This window comes from Sphaerodactylus townsendi, linkage group LG15, assembly GCF_021028975.2.
Source record: "Sphaerodactylus townsendi isolate TG3544 linkage group LG15, MPM_Stown_v2.3, whole genome shotgun sequence".
Lineage (NCBI taxonomy): Eukaryota > Metazoa > Chordata > Lepidosauria > Squamata > Sphaerodactylidae > Sphaerodactylus > Sphaerodactylus townsendi.
Window position 1 is genome coordinate 39,396,386 of NC_059439.1, and position 11,989 is coordinate 39,408,374.

At 60.1% G+C, this 11,989-nt stretch overlaps 1 protein-coding gene across 2 annotated transcripts; it reads right to left on the reverse strand.

Moving 5' to 3' along the window:
* Nucleotides 1-2,032: 2,032 nt before the first annotated feature.
* On the reverse strand, nt 2,033-11,864 carry TSC22D4 (TSC22 domain family member 4). Of its 2 annotated transcripts, XM_048516972.1 has the most exons (4): nt 10,941-11,864; nt 9,964-10,127; nt 3,932-3,983; nt 2,033-2,797 (listed from the first exon to the last, which is right to left on the reverse strand). In XM_048516972.1, the coding sequence occupies exons 1-4, from the start codon at nt 11,718-11,720 to the stop codon at nt 2,588-2,590; spliced, it is 1,206 nt and encodes a 401-aa protein (XP_048372929.1). In that variant the 5' UTR covers nt 11,721-11,864; the 3' UTR covers nt 2,033-2,587. The 2 variants fall into 2 exon arrangements, with proteins under 2 accessions (XP_048372929.1, XP_048372930.1); XM_048516973.1 differs by lacking the exons at nt 9,964-10,127; nt 10,941-11,864 and adding an exon at nt 5,100-5,985.
* Between the last annotated feature and the right edge of the window lie 125 nt (nt 11,865-11,989).

Genomic DNA, 11,989 nt, shown 5'->3' on the forward strand with positions numbered 1-11,989 from the left:
CCGGTCCCGGATGATGCTGAGAACTGTGCAGACTTCGTGCAGAAAGGCCTCTTCCGACTGGGTATCTGGTTCTGAGCCAAGGCCATTCTCTGTGAGTGGAAGCACAAATGTCCACAGAAGGTTCATTGGAGGGGGGGCACCAGTGGGTGTGCGGGGACCAGTGGGCAGGGAGGCCTTCAGACCCCCAAAGGCACGCCTTTGAGCCAGGGGACCAGAAATGCAGGGAATGCATGACATTATAAAGGAGATTGTGCCGCTGAACAGCTGCAGAGCACCTCTGTCTTCCCACCAAGGTAGAACCTGAGCCAAAGTCTAGTGACAGAACCTATTTTTCAGTGTAAGGAACCAGTCAAAGGGAGTTCCCCGGAGCATGTGCAGAATGCCTTTCCTTCAGCATTGAGTAATTTCAGCCATGCCTAGTACATTCAGAGGCCAAGGTGGTTTTTTTTTTCAATAGACTTGAGCAAGACCTTTCTAGCCAATCTTCATCTCTGAGGTTTTCCCAGGTGTGTAAGACAAAATAAGCAGGCAGGGGACCTTACCTTTAAACACACCCTTTCTCACACCCAAACACTTCAACTTTCATTAAAGGCTTGATAGAACTGGGAAAGGTTCAGCCAAGGATGCGGGAAATAACTGGGTGGGGAGGGGGGACAGATGAGGATCACTTTCCTTATGAAAAAAAGTTGGTGGAGGCCATGGCAGAAGACTGCAAAGCACACCAGCGTCTCTGGCCTGGGTTCAGCCAGGCACCAGTTTGATCACCCACTCAGACTGGCATGCAGCAGTTTAAAGACAAATAAAGGGAAGCACTTCTCCAGACAGTAAATTAACCCTCAGGCTGCACCGCCATGGGGTGTTGTGGCGGCTGCCAGCATAAATAGTTTATAAGAGATTCCATTAAACATATCCAGAGCCTAAGCAAGAAGGAAGGAAGGAACGGCTGCAGAGGACAGTCCCAGGGCCCATGTATTGGGGGCCCCAGTCTGCAGTTTAGGCCTGACCTTTTCAAACCTGAGACCCTCTCGGCTGGCGAGGCGCCATCAGGCTGGCCAGCATTCTGACTGGGTTCTCTGCAGAGGTCCCAAGCTGGGCAGCCCAGGGCCCTCCTAGCCACACTCCTGTGGGCAGAGTCAGGTAACAGGTGGGGCCTGCTCACTCGCTTACGCACTCGCTGCAAGGATGGTCTTGTGGGTCAGGGCTGGCAATGGCTGGCCTGGCTTGTTCAGCCGGGTTGCCTGGAGCAGTGGTTTCCCCAGTGGGTGCTTCTAATGGGTTGCTGTGGTTCTTGTCGCTGTGGCAGCCTTGAACGCTCAAGGGAGAGGAGGAGGAGGACACGCCAGGGTGGCTTCTCCTCTCTTCAGTGGCATCTGTTCAGGACAGGCCCTGGTGTGCATTCAGGATCACATCTTGGGGGGGGGCGGGGACACGTGTGGGTGCTTAGAGGAGCAGCCCATACATAGCACACCAAACAGGGTGCCTTTCATTCCAGCTGGGGAGGTGGGGGCTGCCCAGTGCCACTGTTTGTCCCAGTCCTGCGGGAACACTGTGATCCTGCAGGAGGGGGAGGCAGAAGGTGCAGAACAATAGGCCTTCTCACTCTTCTGTGGCCTGGCAGACGCCCCCCAGCTGCTGATGCTGGAATGCCTCCCTTCGCCAGCACGGGGATACAGGCAGGCCTCGCTCAGGTGGGGCTGGAGAGCAGTCCTGGATTTGGGGATACAAGGAGCACTTGCCTGCCTGCCTGCGTGGCTGAAAGCCAGCCTCCCCAGGAAGGTCCCGTGGATTTGGGCTGCCCACGCTTGGGGAGAGAGGAAGTTTCCTCCATGTTGAACTGGCAAGGCCACGCGGGAGGAGGGAGGCGCTGGATCCGTGCCTCCTTTTGCCTTGTGGCGTGGGCGGAGGGGCACTTGGTCCCTCTACATGTGGTCAGCTGATTGTTGTGAGACACACGGAGCAGTCACAGGGCAGCATCCCTTCACCGACACCCCCCCCCCCTTTTCTGAAACAACCAGTCAGCACCATCAAGGGCGACAGGAGCAATTCTGCACTTTAATAACCTGAAATACTGAAAAAGTGTACAATATAAAATTAGTGCCCCCTCTGTCTACCCCCAGCCTGCACTCCCCTTGCCTTCCCATAGTGCGCGAGGCCCTGTGGAGCCCCAGCCCTACTCCATTTCAGTGACATGACTGCCCCAGTTGGGGGGGGGGGGGTTGGAGGGAGAGATCTGGCCACTTTGGGGCTCTTGAGGATCAATCCAGTTAGCGGGAGACCTGAACAGGCCCCCGCTCCACCCCCAACCATCCATCATGTCTTTGGCAAAAGGTCCCACTCCCTCCCCAGAGCTGGGGGGCAAAACCAAGAAGCCCTGATTCTACCCCCTAAAGGCACATGCTGTGTTAGTCACTCCCCTTTCTCTCTCCCCCAAAGGCTGGCTTCGCACTCTCACTCACACATACGCTCTCCCGCTGTACTCTGCCCACCCCATTCATATTATTCATGGTGAGAATCATGGTCTGCACTTTCACTCACTCCCCCACCCCTGTTGCAGAATCAATCACACCCCCTCCTGGTAGCTGCAGGGTCATGTGGTACCACTAGGCGGGGGTTTGGCCACAGTGGTGGCGTGAAGCTGAGCCTGGAAGCGCGAGAGCTGTTCGGTGCTGGCCAGGGAGCGCAGGAGGGCGTTCTCCTGCTCCAACAGGGCGTTGCGCTCAGACAGCTCCTTGATCTGTTCCCGAAGCACCTCCACCTCCTCCCGCACAGCGAACATCAAGTGGCTCTTCACCAGGTCCTGCGGAGAAGGGGCAGAGGGAAGAGCAGCGGGGCCCAGAGTGAGGCGTGGTGGACCCCAGGAAGAAGCCCTCCCTCTGCTCCCAAATGGCTTCTTATTTTGATTTGCAATATGCGTTGCAGTATTTATGTTCACCCTCCAAGTGACTCAGAGGGGATGGGTGAATCGAACTAAAACTAAATTTAGTTCCCCTTAGTATTCCCTTTGGGGATAGGGCGGTATACTAAATTTAAATAATAATAATAATAATAATAATAATAATAATAATAATAATAATAATAATAATAATAATAATAATAATAATAATAATAATAATATGGCAGCACTGGGACCAGAGAACCAGAAACAAGCCTGCGGTGTCACAAGTGGCTGTCCAGAGTCCTTCTGTCACTCCAAAGGTGCCGGGTGCTGCAGCCTCAGGGCAGAGATTTAAACCAGGGGCGTTAACAAGCAGCATCTTACAAGGAGCAGGAAATCCACAGCAGTTTGGATTTATACCCCACTTTTCTCTCCTGTAAGGAGACTCCAGGCGGCTCCCAAACCCCTTTTCCTTCCTCTCCCCACAACAGACACCTTGAGAGGCAGGTGGGGCTGAGAGAGTCCTGAGAACACTGGGACTAGCCCAAGGTCACCTAGTAGGGTTCATATGGAGGGGTGGGAAAACAAATCCAGTTCACCAAATTAGAGTCCACAGCTCACGTGGAGGAGCGGGGAATCAAACCCGGTTCTCCAGGTTCTCTTAGCCAGCACACCATGTTCTCAGGGTCAAAGCTCCTTTTGCTGGGCAGCAACAAGAGTGTCCCTGAGCACATGCAAAACAATTCACTTCCCCAGCTGCCAATTCAGAGCACTGAGGGACTGCACAGGTATGCAAACAGGAACCACTCACCCCAACCCCTTTAAAAGATCCAGAAGGGGCCGGGTCAGGGGAAGAAGCAAAGTCTGTCATATGAACTGGCACAAAAATCCCTGCAGTAGCATCTGATGGTACTCGAGGAGTTCCAGCTACTGCAAAGACAGGTGACCTGTCTGCCCCTCCAACTACTGTGGGATTCCTTCTGGCGCCCCAAAGAGGGGCCATGTGGGCTCCTCTGCCCCTGCCTGCAGCCTGCCCAGCCCAGCCCCCGGACTCACCATGGCTTGCTCAATCTTGTTGTCTATGGCGATCATGCTGCTGTTCGTTCCACTGTGAGACAGAGATGGGCAGAAGCATTAAGAGAGGAGAGAGCATTTGCCCTCCTGGCTGGGCCAGCTCGATCTGGGCTTTCCTGCCCTAGTGGAGGCTGGCCTCAGCCACACCACAGGACTTGACAATTAGATCAGCAAAATCTACTTGACATCCCCCCCCCAAATAAGAATTGATGAGGCACCCCCCCCCCCAAAACCAACTTCTGCCACTTAACTGGTTTCTTCCAAATCGCATATGCTGCTGTCCCAGAGGTGCGCCCAATGCAGTTTGCAAACAGACATCAGAAAAAACATGACTATAGAATCCCCAATGTTACAGCCGCCCGCAAAGCAAGGCAGGAGCCTGCTGGGGCATAAAAACAAGAGGCTGCCCAGTTCCTGCCCTTGGTTGACAAACACGCCTGTCAAGATGTCTTCATCTAAGAGGGACTGTCAGTACGCAGCCAGTATCTGCACCTTGCCACCGAATAACAAACCCGGAGGATTAGCAGGCCCCAAACTCTGGGTGCGGCCCCCACCTGGGGTCAGGGAAGCTTAGAAGGTGCTGGAATAAAATAAACGGAGCCACCCAACCTTTGCTTTTCATGTCAAGCAGCACTCGGCACCTTAAGAGTCGACACACCCCAAGGGGCCCTGGGATCATCTCTGCAGTTTCCCAAACAACCCGCTCACTTGTGGCCTATCAGTGGCAGTTGGTGGACCAGACACAGTGTCGGGGGGGGGGGGCACTTTGGCACAAATTGTGCAGCTCTGAATTTGAGCCTCCCCTCCTGTGCCGGCCTTGGGTCTGAGCTACCCAAAGGCTAGGAATGGCAGGGAAACATCAGACCTGCCCTGTCGGAACAAAGTCCCCCTTCCTGTCCTGGCTGGTCAGATGTCCCGGAGAGCCTACAATGGCTTTGGGAAGATCCCCTCTAAACCTGACCACACTTCATCTTCACAACAGCTCTGCAGAGTAGGACAGGCTGACAGGTGAAGGCACTTTGTGGCGCAACAGGGCTACGAGCCCCGGTCTTCACAATCCAAGCACACCCCTGTAGCCACAAGCCCAATCCCTCCCTCCCTCCCTCTGTTCCCATTCTGGAGCCCCTCCCCAGACAACCCTCCTCACTACCTGTGTAAGACCAACAGGAGAGAGACAAGCGTTTTGTCAACCTCTTTTTTCCGGCCACCGAGCTTCCTGTGGCACCTGGGGGTGTCCCTTGGCCTAGTCCTGGCAGGGGACGCATCCCTAGAAAGGGCCGGGGAGGTACATCCACGCTGCCGGTGGCGATGGGGGTCCGCTGCATCAGGAAGCAGGCAGCAGCCGCAACCTTGGGACCCCCAGTGGGACTCGTAAGCGTTCACCATGGACTTGACAGATGTCCCTTGGGAATCCAGGGACATGGCGCCTCTGGGCTCCCTGACAAGATCCTTGTCGGTCCCAACGTGGTCCCTTGATCCAGTTCCCGCTTCCAACAGTCCTTTCAGCCGTGGCTCTGCTAGTGCCTCAGCGCCAGCTCCACGGGTGTTCCTCCAGAGCCCCTGGCATCCGACAGAGTCCTTCCCTCCCCGGTTCTGCACTTCCTTTTTCCCTGGAGAGGCGCGATTCCGTGCCGAACGGCAAGAGGTATTCTGCTCCTTGAATGATCTCGGTGCCCACACCACCAAGTCTTTCCCCTCAGAAGAATGCGGGGCTGCAGGGCGTCGCAGAGGCAGGAGCCCAGGAAGAAGCCCAGCAGGATGGGACGGGAGGGTTTGGCCCTCTGCTCCACAGATGCCCGGCAGGCAGGGCTCCCTGGCTCTACATAAATAGCCCTCTCTGTGCCTGGGGCTCAGCCCCCTCTCATTCACTCCCATTGGCCAAGTCCATGTGCTGTCATCCTGCCCCCCCCCCATCACTACAGGGAGGACAGCCAACACTGCAGCAGGGGTACCAGCACACTGGAACCCCCCCGCCCCCCAGCCAGAGCTCACCCTGTGCACAGGGAACTCCTATCCTAGAACGGTTCCAACTAGGAACTGCCCCCCCCCCCCCGGAAGGGAAGGGTCAGATCAACGGGCTGGTCCTTACAAGAGCTTTTCTTCTCTCCCCCCCACCGTCATTCTTGGCTCTGATGCAGCAGGGAGGGAGGGGGCACAAAGGGACCTTTATATGCCTACCGCCCTCTGTTTATACCATTCCCATCCAGGGGGTGGGGATGTTACTATGGAAACTGGGCAGGGAGCCCAACGCCAGTTACATAACCCGGTGCCAGGCGCTCTGTGGTAGGAAGAGAACCCCAGAATTTGGCCCAAGGTAGCAAAATGGGCTGCGCTGAGATCAGAGGGCTCCTTGCAACCGGGGGCCTGTTTGGGAAAATGGCTGCCAAGACGGCCTGTAGCGTAGCTCCAAGTGCTGAATGGCAGTCCTGCCCCCCCACCCAACCGGGCTTCTCAAAATGGTTGGGGGTCCCTGGCGTCTCCCCTCCCCCTGCTCCCCACAGACTGCTGTCCTAGGGCGCAGGTGAAGCAGCAAAGCCCCAGCTGGCCTTGAGTTGGGACCTTCCTCCATCACCTACTAACACCACAGGGCCAAAACCTTCCCACCTCTGAAAGGGCACACTCTGGGTGTGCTGAGTAGGCAGGGAGAGAGACTGCCCCCACCCCCCAGCTTCACCCCTTCCCCGGCCTTGAAGGCATCAAGCGTTCACAGGCTTCCTTCTAGCTCAGCCAGTGCTTTCTTTGGGCACAGAGTGTTTTGCACTTCATGAACACGGATCACATCCAGGAAGCTGGCGTTCCACTGTTGATGGTCTGCTAAACTCTCCCCCCACCACCACCTGAGAACGGGGCAGGCCGGAAACCTTGCCAACCAAGGGGCCAGCCTGGGAACCCTCTGCTTTGACAGACTCTCTGGTTAGTTTCAGGATGAGCGCGTGGGTGCCAGGACCCTGTTCCACCCACGTCCACCACCCCAGCAGGACAGCCTCTGAGCATCTGCAAAGTAAACACACGCCTCCAATCAGGCAGCAGAGCGCAGAGGGGGGATGGCGCGGCTCCTGAACCTCAGCCCCAGCGTCTGCCTGGCCAGCCTTTCCTGACCGAGAGCTCCGACAGAGGCAGACCCTCGCCTGCCCCACCCCAGGGCTCCCTTCTATCCTGGCCGTTCCTCCTGCCCCGCAGAGACAAGGGAAGGCGGCTGGGTCGCAGGCCTCCAGGGACCCAGGGGTTAACACACACCCAGGGGCCAGCTGCGGCGGTGGGGGTCAGCGGGGCATGAACTACTGCAGCTCAAAAACCAGCCTGGCTGGTTTGTGTGTGACAGCCAAAGGGAGCCTCCTCTATCCCCGGGCACAGGTTTGGAGCAGCTGGCACTGAGGAGTGCCAAGGCACACACAGACTCCACCGTTCGGCACTGCCCCGCTCCTGGCCAGGCCTGTCTCTTCCGCTGCTGCTGCCGCTGCCGGGATGTGCCAAGATCCCAAGGCAGGGCTGACCTGGGCAGGGCCCCCTCTTGGAAGATGGCCCCCTCGGCCCCTCCCTCCGCCATCCACCCCCTGTCCTCACTGGCTACTTAGTCTTGGCCTCCTGGCAGCACTCACATAAACACCACTAAGAATAGCCCGGCCAAATCCCAGGAGGAATGTGGGGGGGGGGGGCCTTGAGACAGCACGGCCTCCCTTCTGGAAAGGGGTGTGAGACGCCACACTTGCTTGGGGTCCCCTCAGGAGAAGGGGGGCCCCTGCTGATCTGCATATGCTTAGCAAGGCTGCAAAGGAGGGAGGAAGGAAGAGAAACTCCTCCACCGCCCCCCCTCCCATGATCAAGACAGGGGCTTGAGAAAATGTTGGAAGGAAACTGGGCAGACCAAAAGGGGAGAAGCCTCAGTCAGTGTGAAAATAAGCAGCCAGGGCCTGTGTTCTGATTGGCCAGAGCAGGCGGGCAGGCAAGAGGGTTATGTGAGGGGCTTGTCATTTAAGTTAAAGAAAGGACAGTCATTGTGGTGCAGTGGTTGGGTGTCTGTCCCGTTCGGGTGTGGGATAACAGGCTCGAATACCTGCTCAGCTCTACAAGTTGGCTGTGTGACCTTGGTCCAATCGCAAACTCTCAGCCTAGCCTACCCGTCAGGGTTGCTGAGAAGGGAAAATGGGGGGGGGGGTTTAAAACTGGAGCAATGCATGTGCCGCCCCGCACTCTTTGGGTGAAAAGTCTACAGATAGATAAAATAGGGGTTGTGGCGGAAAAAGATCTGGGGACAGCAACACAGCAGGAGTGCATCAGCAAGCCAGCCAGGGGGAGGGGGGGGGAATGTTAGAGCAAACTGTTGCAACCACAAGCCCAGAGTTGGCCACTGTGCAAACTGCTGCTTGCAGGCATCGTGCGCGGAAGGGGGGGTGTGTGTCTCTGACACAGAGAGGGCACACCACAGAACGTGCTCTGGCAGGCAAAGGAAACAGCCTTCGCCCCAAGGGCAGAGTTTGGATCCCCGGCATTGCCTGGCCCTCTGCAGGCTCAGAGGCGGCAGGCCCACACACTTCCGTGCTCTCCAAATCCCCACAGCTCTTTCTGCTTCGGACTCTGCATCCATAGCAATGCCCCCTCCCCCAGAGGCCTCCCTACAATGCCTTCCCCTAGGGAAGTGCTGCCCCATTCTGTGGCACGGGCACGTGGCCTGGCTACCATGGGGGTATCCCATCTTGTGGCCACAGAAAGTGCTCAGCCCGGGCTGGGATCTGTCATTCATCCCGTAGCCACTGTGGCCCACGCAGAGCAGACTCCCTGCATCAGGTGGCCAGCACCCCAAGGGCCGGCCCAGCGGCCTGAACACCCCTGCCCAAGTTCAAGGGCCCATCGACCCCAGGTCTTTTTCAGGCAACTTCTTGGCCTGCCCCCTGCATGTCCCAGCAGCCCCTTCTGCAAAGCCCCCAAGCAAACGTGGAACCACAAACAAGATGGATCCTACTGGTGGTAGGGAAGGGAGAAGGCTCCGTGGCCCACAGTGGCCACCGATGCCTGGAGCGCGCTTCTCTGGTTCCACGAGGCAAGGGGAAGTGACCGGCAGCTCAGCAGAGTTGTCCGAGGGTCACAGAAGGTCAGGCTTGGAATAGATCTCTCCACTCTCCGGGGCCTGGCACGCGCCCAGGACCAAGATGGCACTGAAGCACCGCATGCCTCACCTAGTTGGGGTGGGTACGGGCTCCGCTGGAAACCCACAGGATCTGCTGGAAGGAATGGGGTGGGGCGCTGAACGTCTCCAGAGCTGGCTGGCTCCCTTCCCCCACCCCTGCCTCTCCACCTAACAGCTGCTTCCCCAGTGTCCCCTCCCACTTGTCATTTTTCACCAACAGCAGGCAGGAGCAGGAGCGTGTGTCAACACGGCGGCCGAGTCCCTGCAGGCCAGGCGAACACAGAGGGGCCTGTCTGGCACCCAGGCCTCTGCGCCCAGGAGGGCTTGGGGAGGGGGGAGCTTAGCGCCAAAGGCCGTCCTCATCCCGCACAAGGGATCCCTGCAGCCTCTCAGAGCGGCCGGACTCTTCCCTGCTGCCGCCAGGATGACGCTCCCTCCCCTCCACCTCCAGCACCACACATGGACTCATCCGCTCTGGCTGGTTCTACCCCCTCTGTCCCCATTTCCTTCCCCTTGTCGAAATTCAAATGACTTCCCTATCAGCGGAAGCCTGCTGCCCTGAACTCAACCTTGTTCTCACTCACCAGGCCTCACTCTGCGCACATCTGGTGTCGTCCCTATTTCTCCCTCGCTGAGCAGACTCAGACAGCCCTGACCCCCAACAAGAAACGGCCTTCAGACCCACAGGCACAGAATAAGCTCCCCCGTGAAGCCCTGGCCCTGTGCATCAACACAGGCGTGGCATCACAAAGACTGTGGCACTGGGGAGTGGGCACCAGCCCGTCAGCCCCCCTGTCCTTCTCCCAAGTCTGTGGAGCTCACCCCCCCCGCCCCCCCACTCTCCCCCAGGACTCTGCAAAACAGCACACGCACCCTGCAGTGCACCTACCTGTCATTCTCACTGTCGTGGGCAACCCCCATGCCAAACATGGACCGTGCCAGGCTGAAGCGGGCAGCACAGAAAGGGTCTGAGGTCCTCCGGCCTGGGCTGGCATCTCGGAGGAGCGGGGGTGCCGGAGACGAGGGCCGCGAGCGGGACTCTCTGGGCAGAACCTGGCAGGGAGAGAAACAGGTCAGCCTCACCCTCTCCGCCAGAGAGCGCCAGCCGGGATGGGGGCCCCTGGTCTCTGCTGGCAGCCAGAGTCAGGGAAGGCAGTCAACGGTCACCTGGGCCTGGAAGGGGGCCACGCTCCCCTCCCCCAGGGTGGCCAGAGAGAACAGGGCTAAGAGAAGAACAAGATTGCTTTGGGGGGGGGTGAACAGCAGTACAGTCTCTGCCCCTTACTCCTTCAAGGGGGCTCTCCCCAGAAAACCCCAGGAGGAGCCCATCCCCTTCCCCCGGCCTCCTGTCATCAATGGCTCTTTGTCTTGTCCCAGAGGGAGGGGGCAGTTACTTCCAGCACCCCCCCAACACAAATGCAGGTATTGCAGGATGTGCTGTGGCTGATACCCCCCCCACCACCACACAGTACACCAGGATGGGCCACAGACAACCTCTGTGCCCCCTTGGCCATGCGTCCCCCACTGGGAAGGGAGAGCGGTTGAGGTCCTTTTGTAGAGCAGTGGATCCCCTGACCCTAAGAAGACGGAGGAGTGGGGGGCCAGGGGGGGGGGGCAGATTCAGGTTCCCAGCCGGTCCCCCTCTGCCACTCAAGTGCTGTCTGTTTCATCCCCATCTCCATTCTCCCCACATATCCGACTGGAGGAAACCGTTCAGGACTGTGGTGAGGGCAAACACCAGCTGCAGCTGTTTCAAGCAGCCAGGAGTTCCACCGGCTTCTCCCTCCGGGGCTTCTGGCACTCAGCGGAGAAGCCCAGACACGCAGCTGGCGGGCGGGGGCGGGCAGGCAGGGGTCTGCTGCTCACCTTACACCGCTCCTCGGCCTCCCTGTGGATCAGGTGCGCCGCCACGCTCTTGGGCAGCGAGTGCTCCTCCACCACCAGGGCCGGGACGGTGCCGGGCGGGCTCCAGTCGCCCGCTTCTTTGGCGCTGTCCCCGGAGGCCGGCAGGCGCGGCTCGAGCACGGCCAGGGGGCTGCGCAGGGCGGCGCCGGGGCTGGGCAGCGGAGTCCTGCTGGGGTGGCCCAGCAGAGGCAGCCCCCCGCCCAGGGAGCGCGCCTGGTGGCCAGAGGGCCCGGGGGCGGGCAGGGCCAGCTGGGAGGCCAGGTAGCCCCCCCGGCGCTGCGGCTGCGGGCTGTAGAGGCTGGGGGGCTTGGGCGGCAGGCCGGCCGCTTCCAGGCGGGAGTCGAGGGACTGCGGGTGCCGCGCCGGGTCCGCCAGCCGCGCCGCCACGGGCGCCTCCGCCTCCTGCTCGTAGAAGTCCCGGCAGGTCCAGCGGCCGCGCTTGTACGGCTCCCCGGAGCCCTGGGCCAGCTTGACCACCCGGAAGCGAGAGCCGGCCGCGCCCCCGGGGCCCGGGACAGAGGGGGGCGCCCCCGGGGAGCCCGGCGCCGAGGGCCCGTTCCTGGGCGCCACCGCCGCGTCCTCCTGCGCCCGCCGGGCGTCCCCCGCTGCGCCTGCCTCGCCCGGGTCGGGCCCCGCGGGCCCCCTCGCCTCCCCCGGCCGCGGCGGCTCCTTGGGGCTGGCCTGGTAGTCGGAGGTGACGCTGGTGATCTGGAAGCCGCTCTTCTTCTTCCCGCCGCTCATGGCAGCAGCAGCAGCAGCAGCGGCGGCGGCGGCCCTTGCGCGGGGCTACCGGCGCCGCCGCCGCACCATGCCCCGGCCTCGCTCCCAAGCCCCGCGGCCGGACCGGCGGGGACACGCCCGGCAGCTCTCCACCATCCCCCGCCGCCGCTCGGCGCGCGGCTCAGCGGGCCGCCCCCGGAGGCATGGCGGCGCGGGCGCGCGGGGAGGGCGCAGAGCCGCCCGGGGCTGGGACCGCTGCCGCCGCCGCCGCCTCCTCCGCTCGGCCCGGG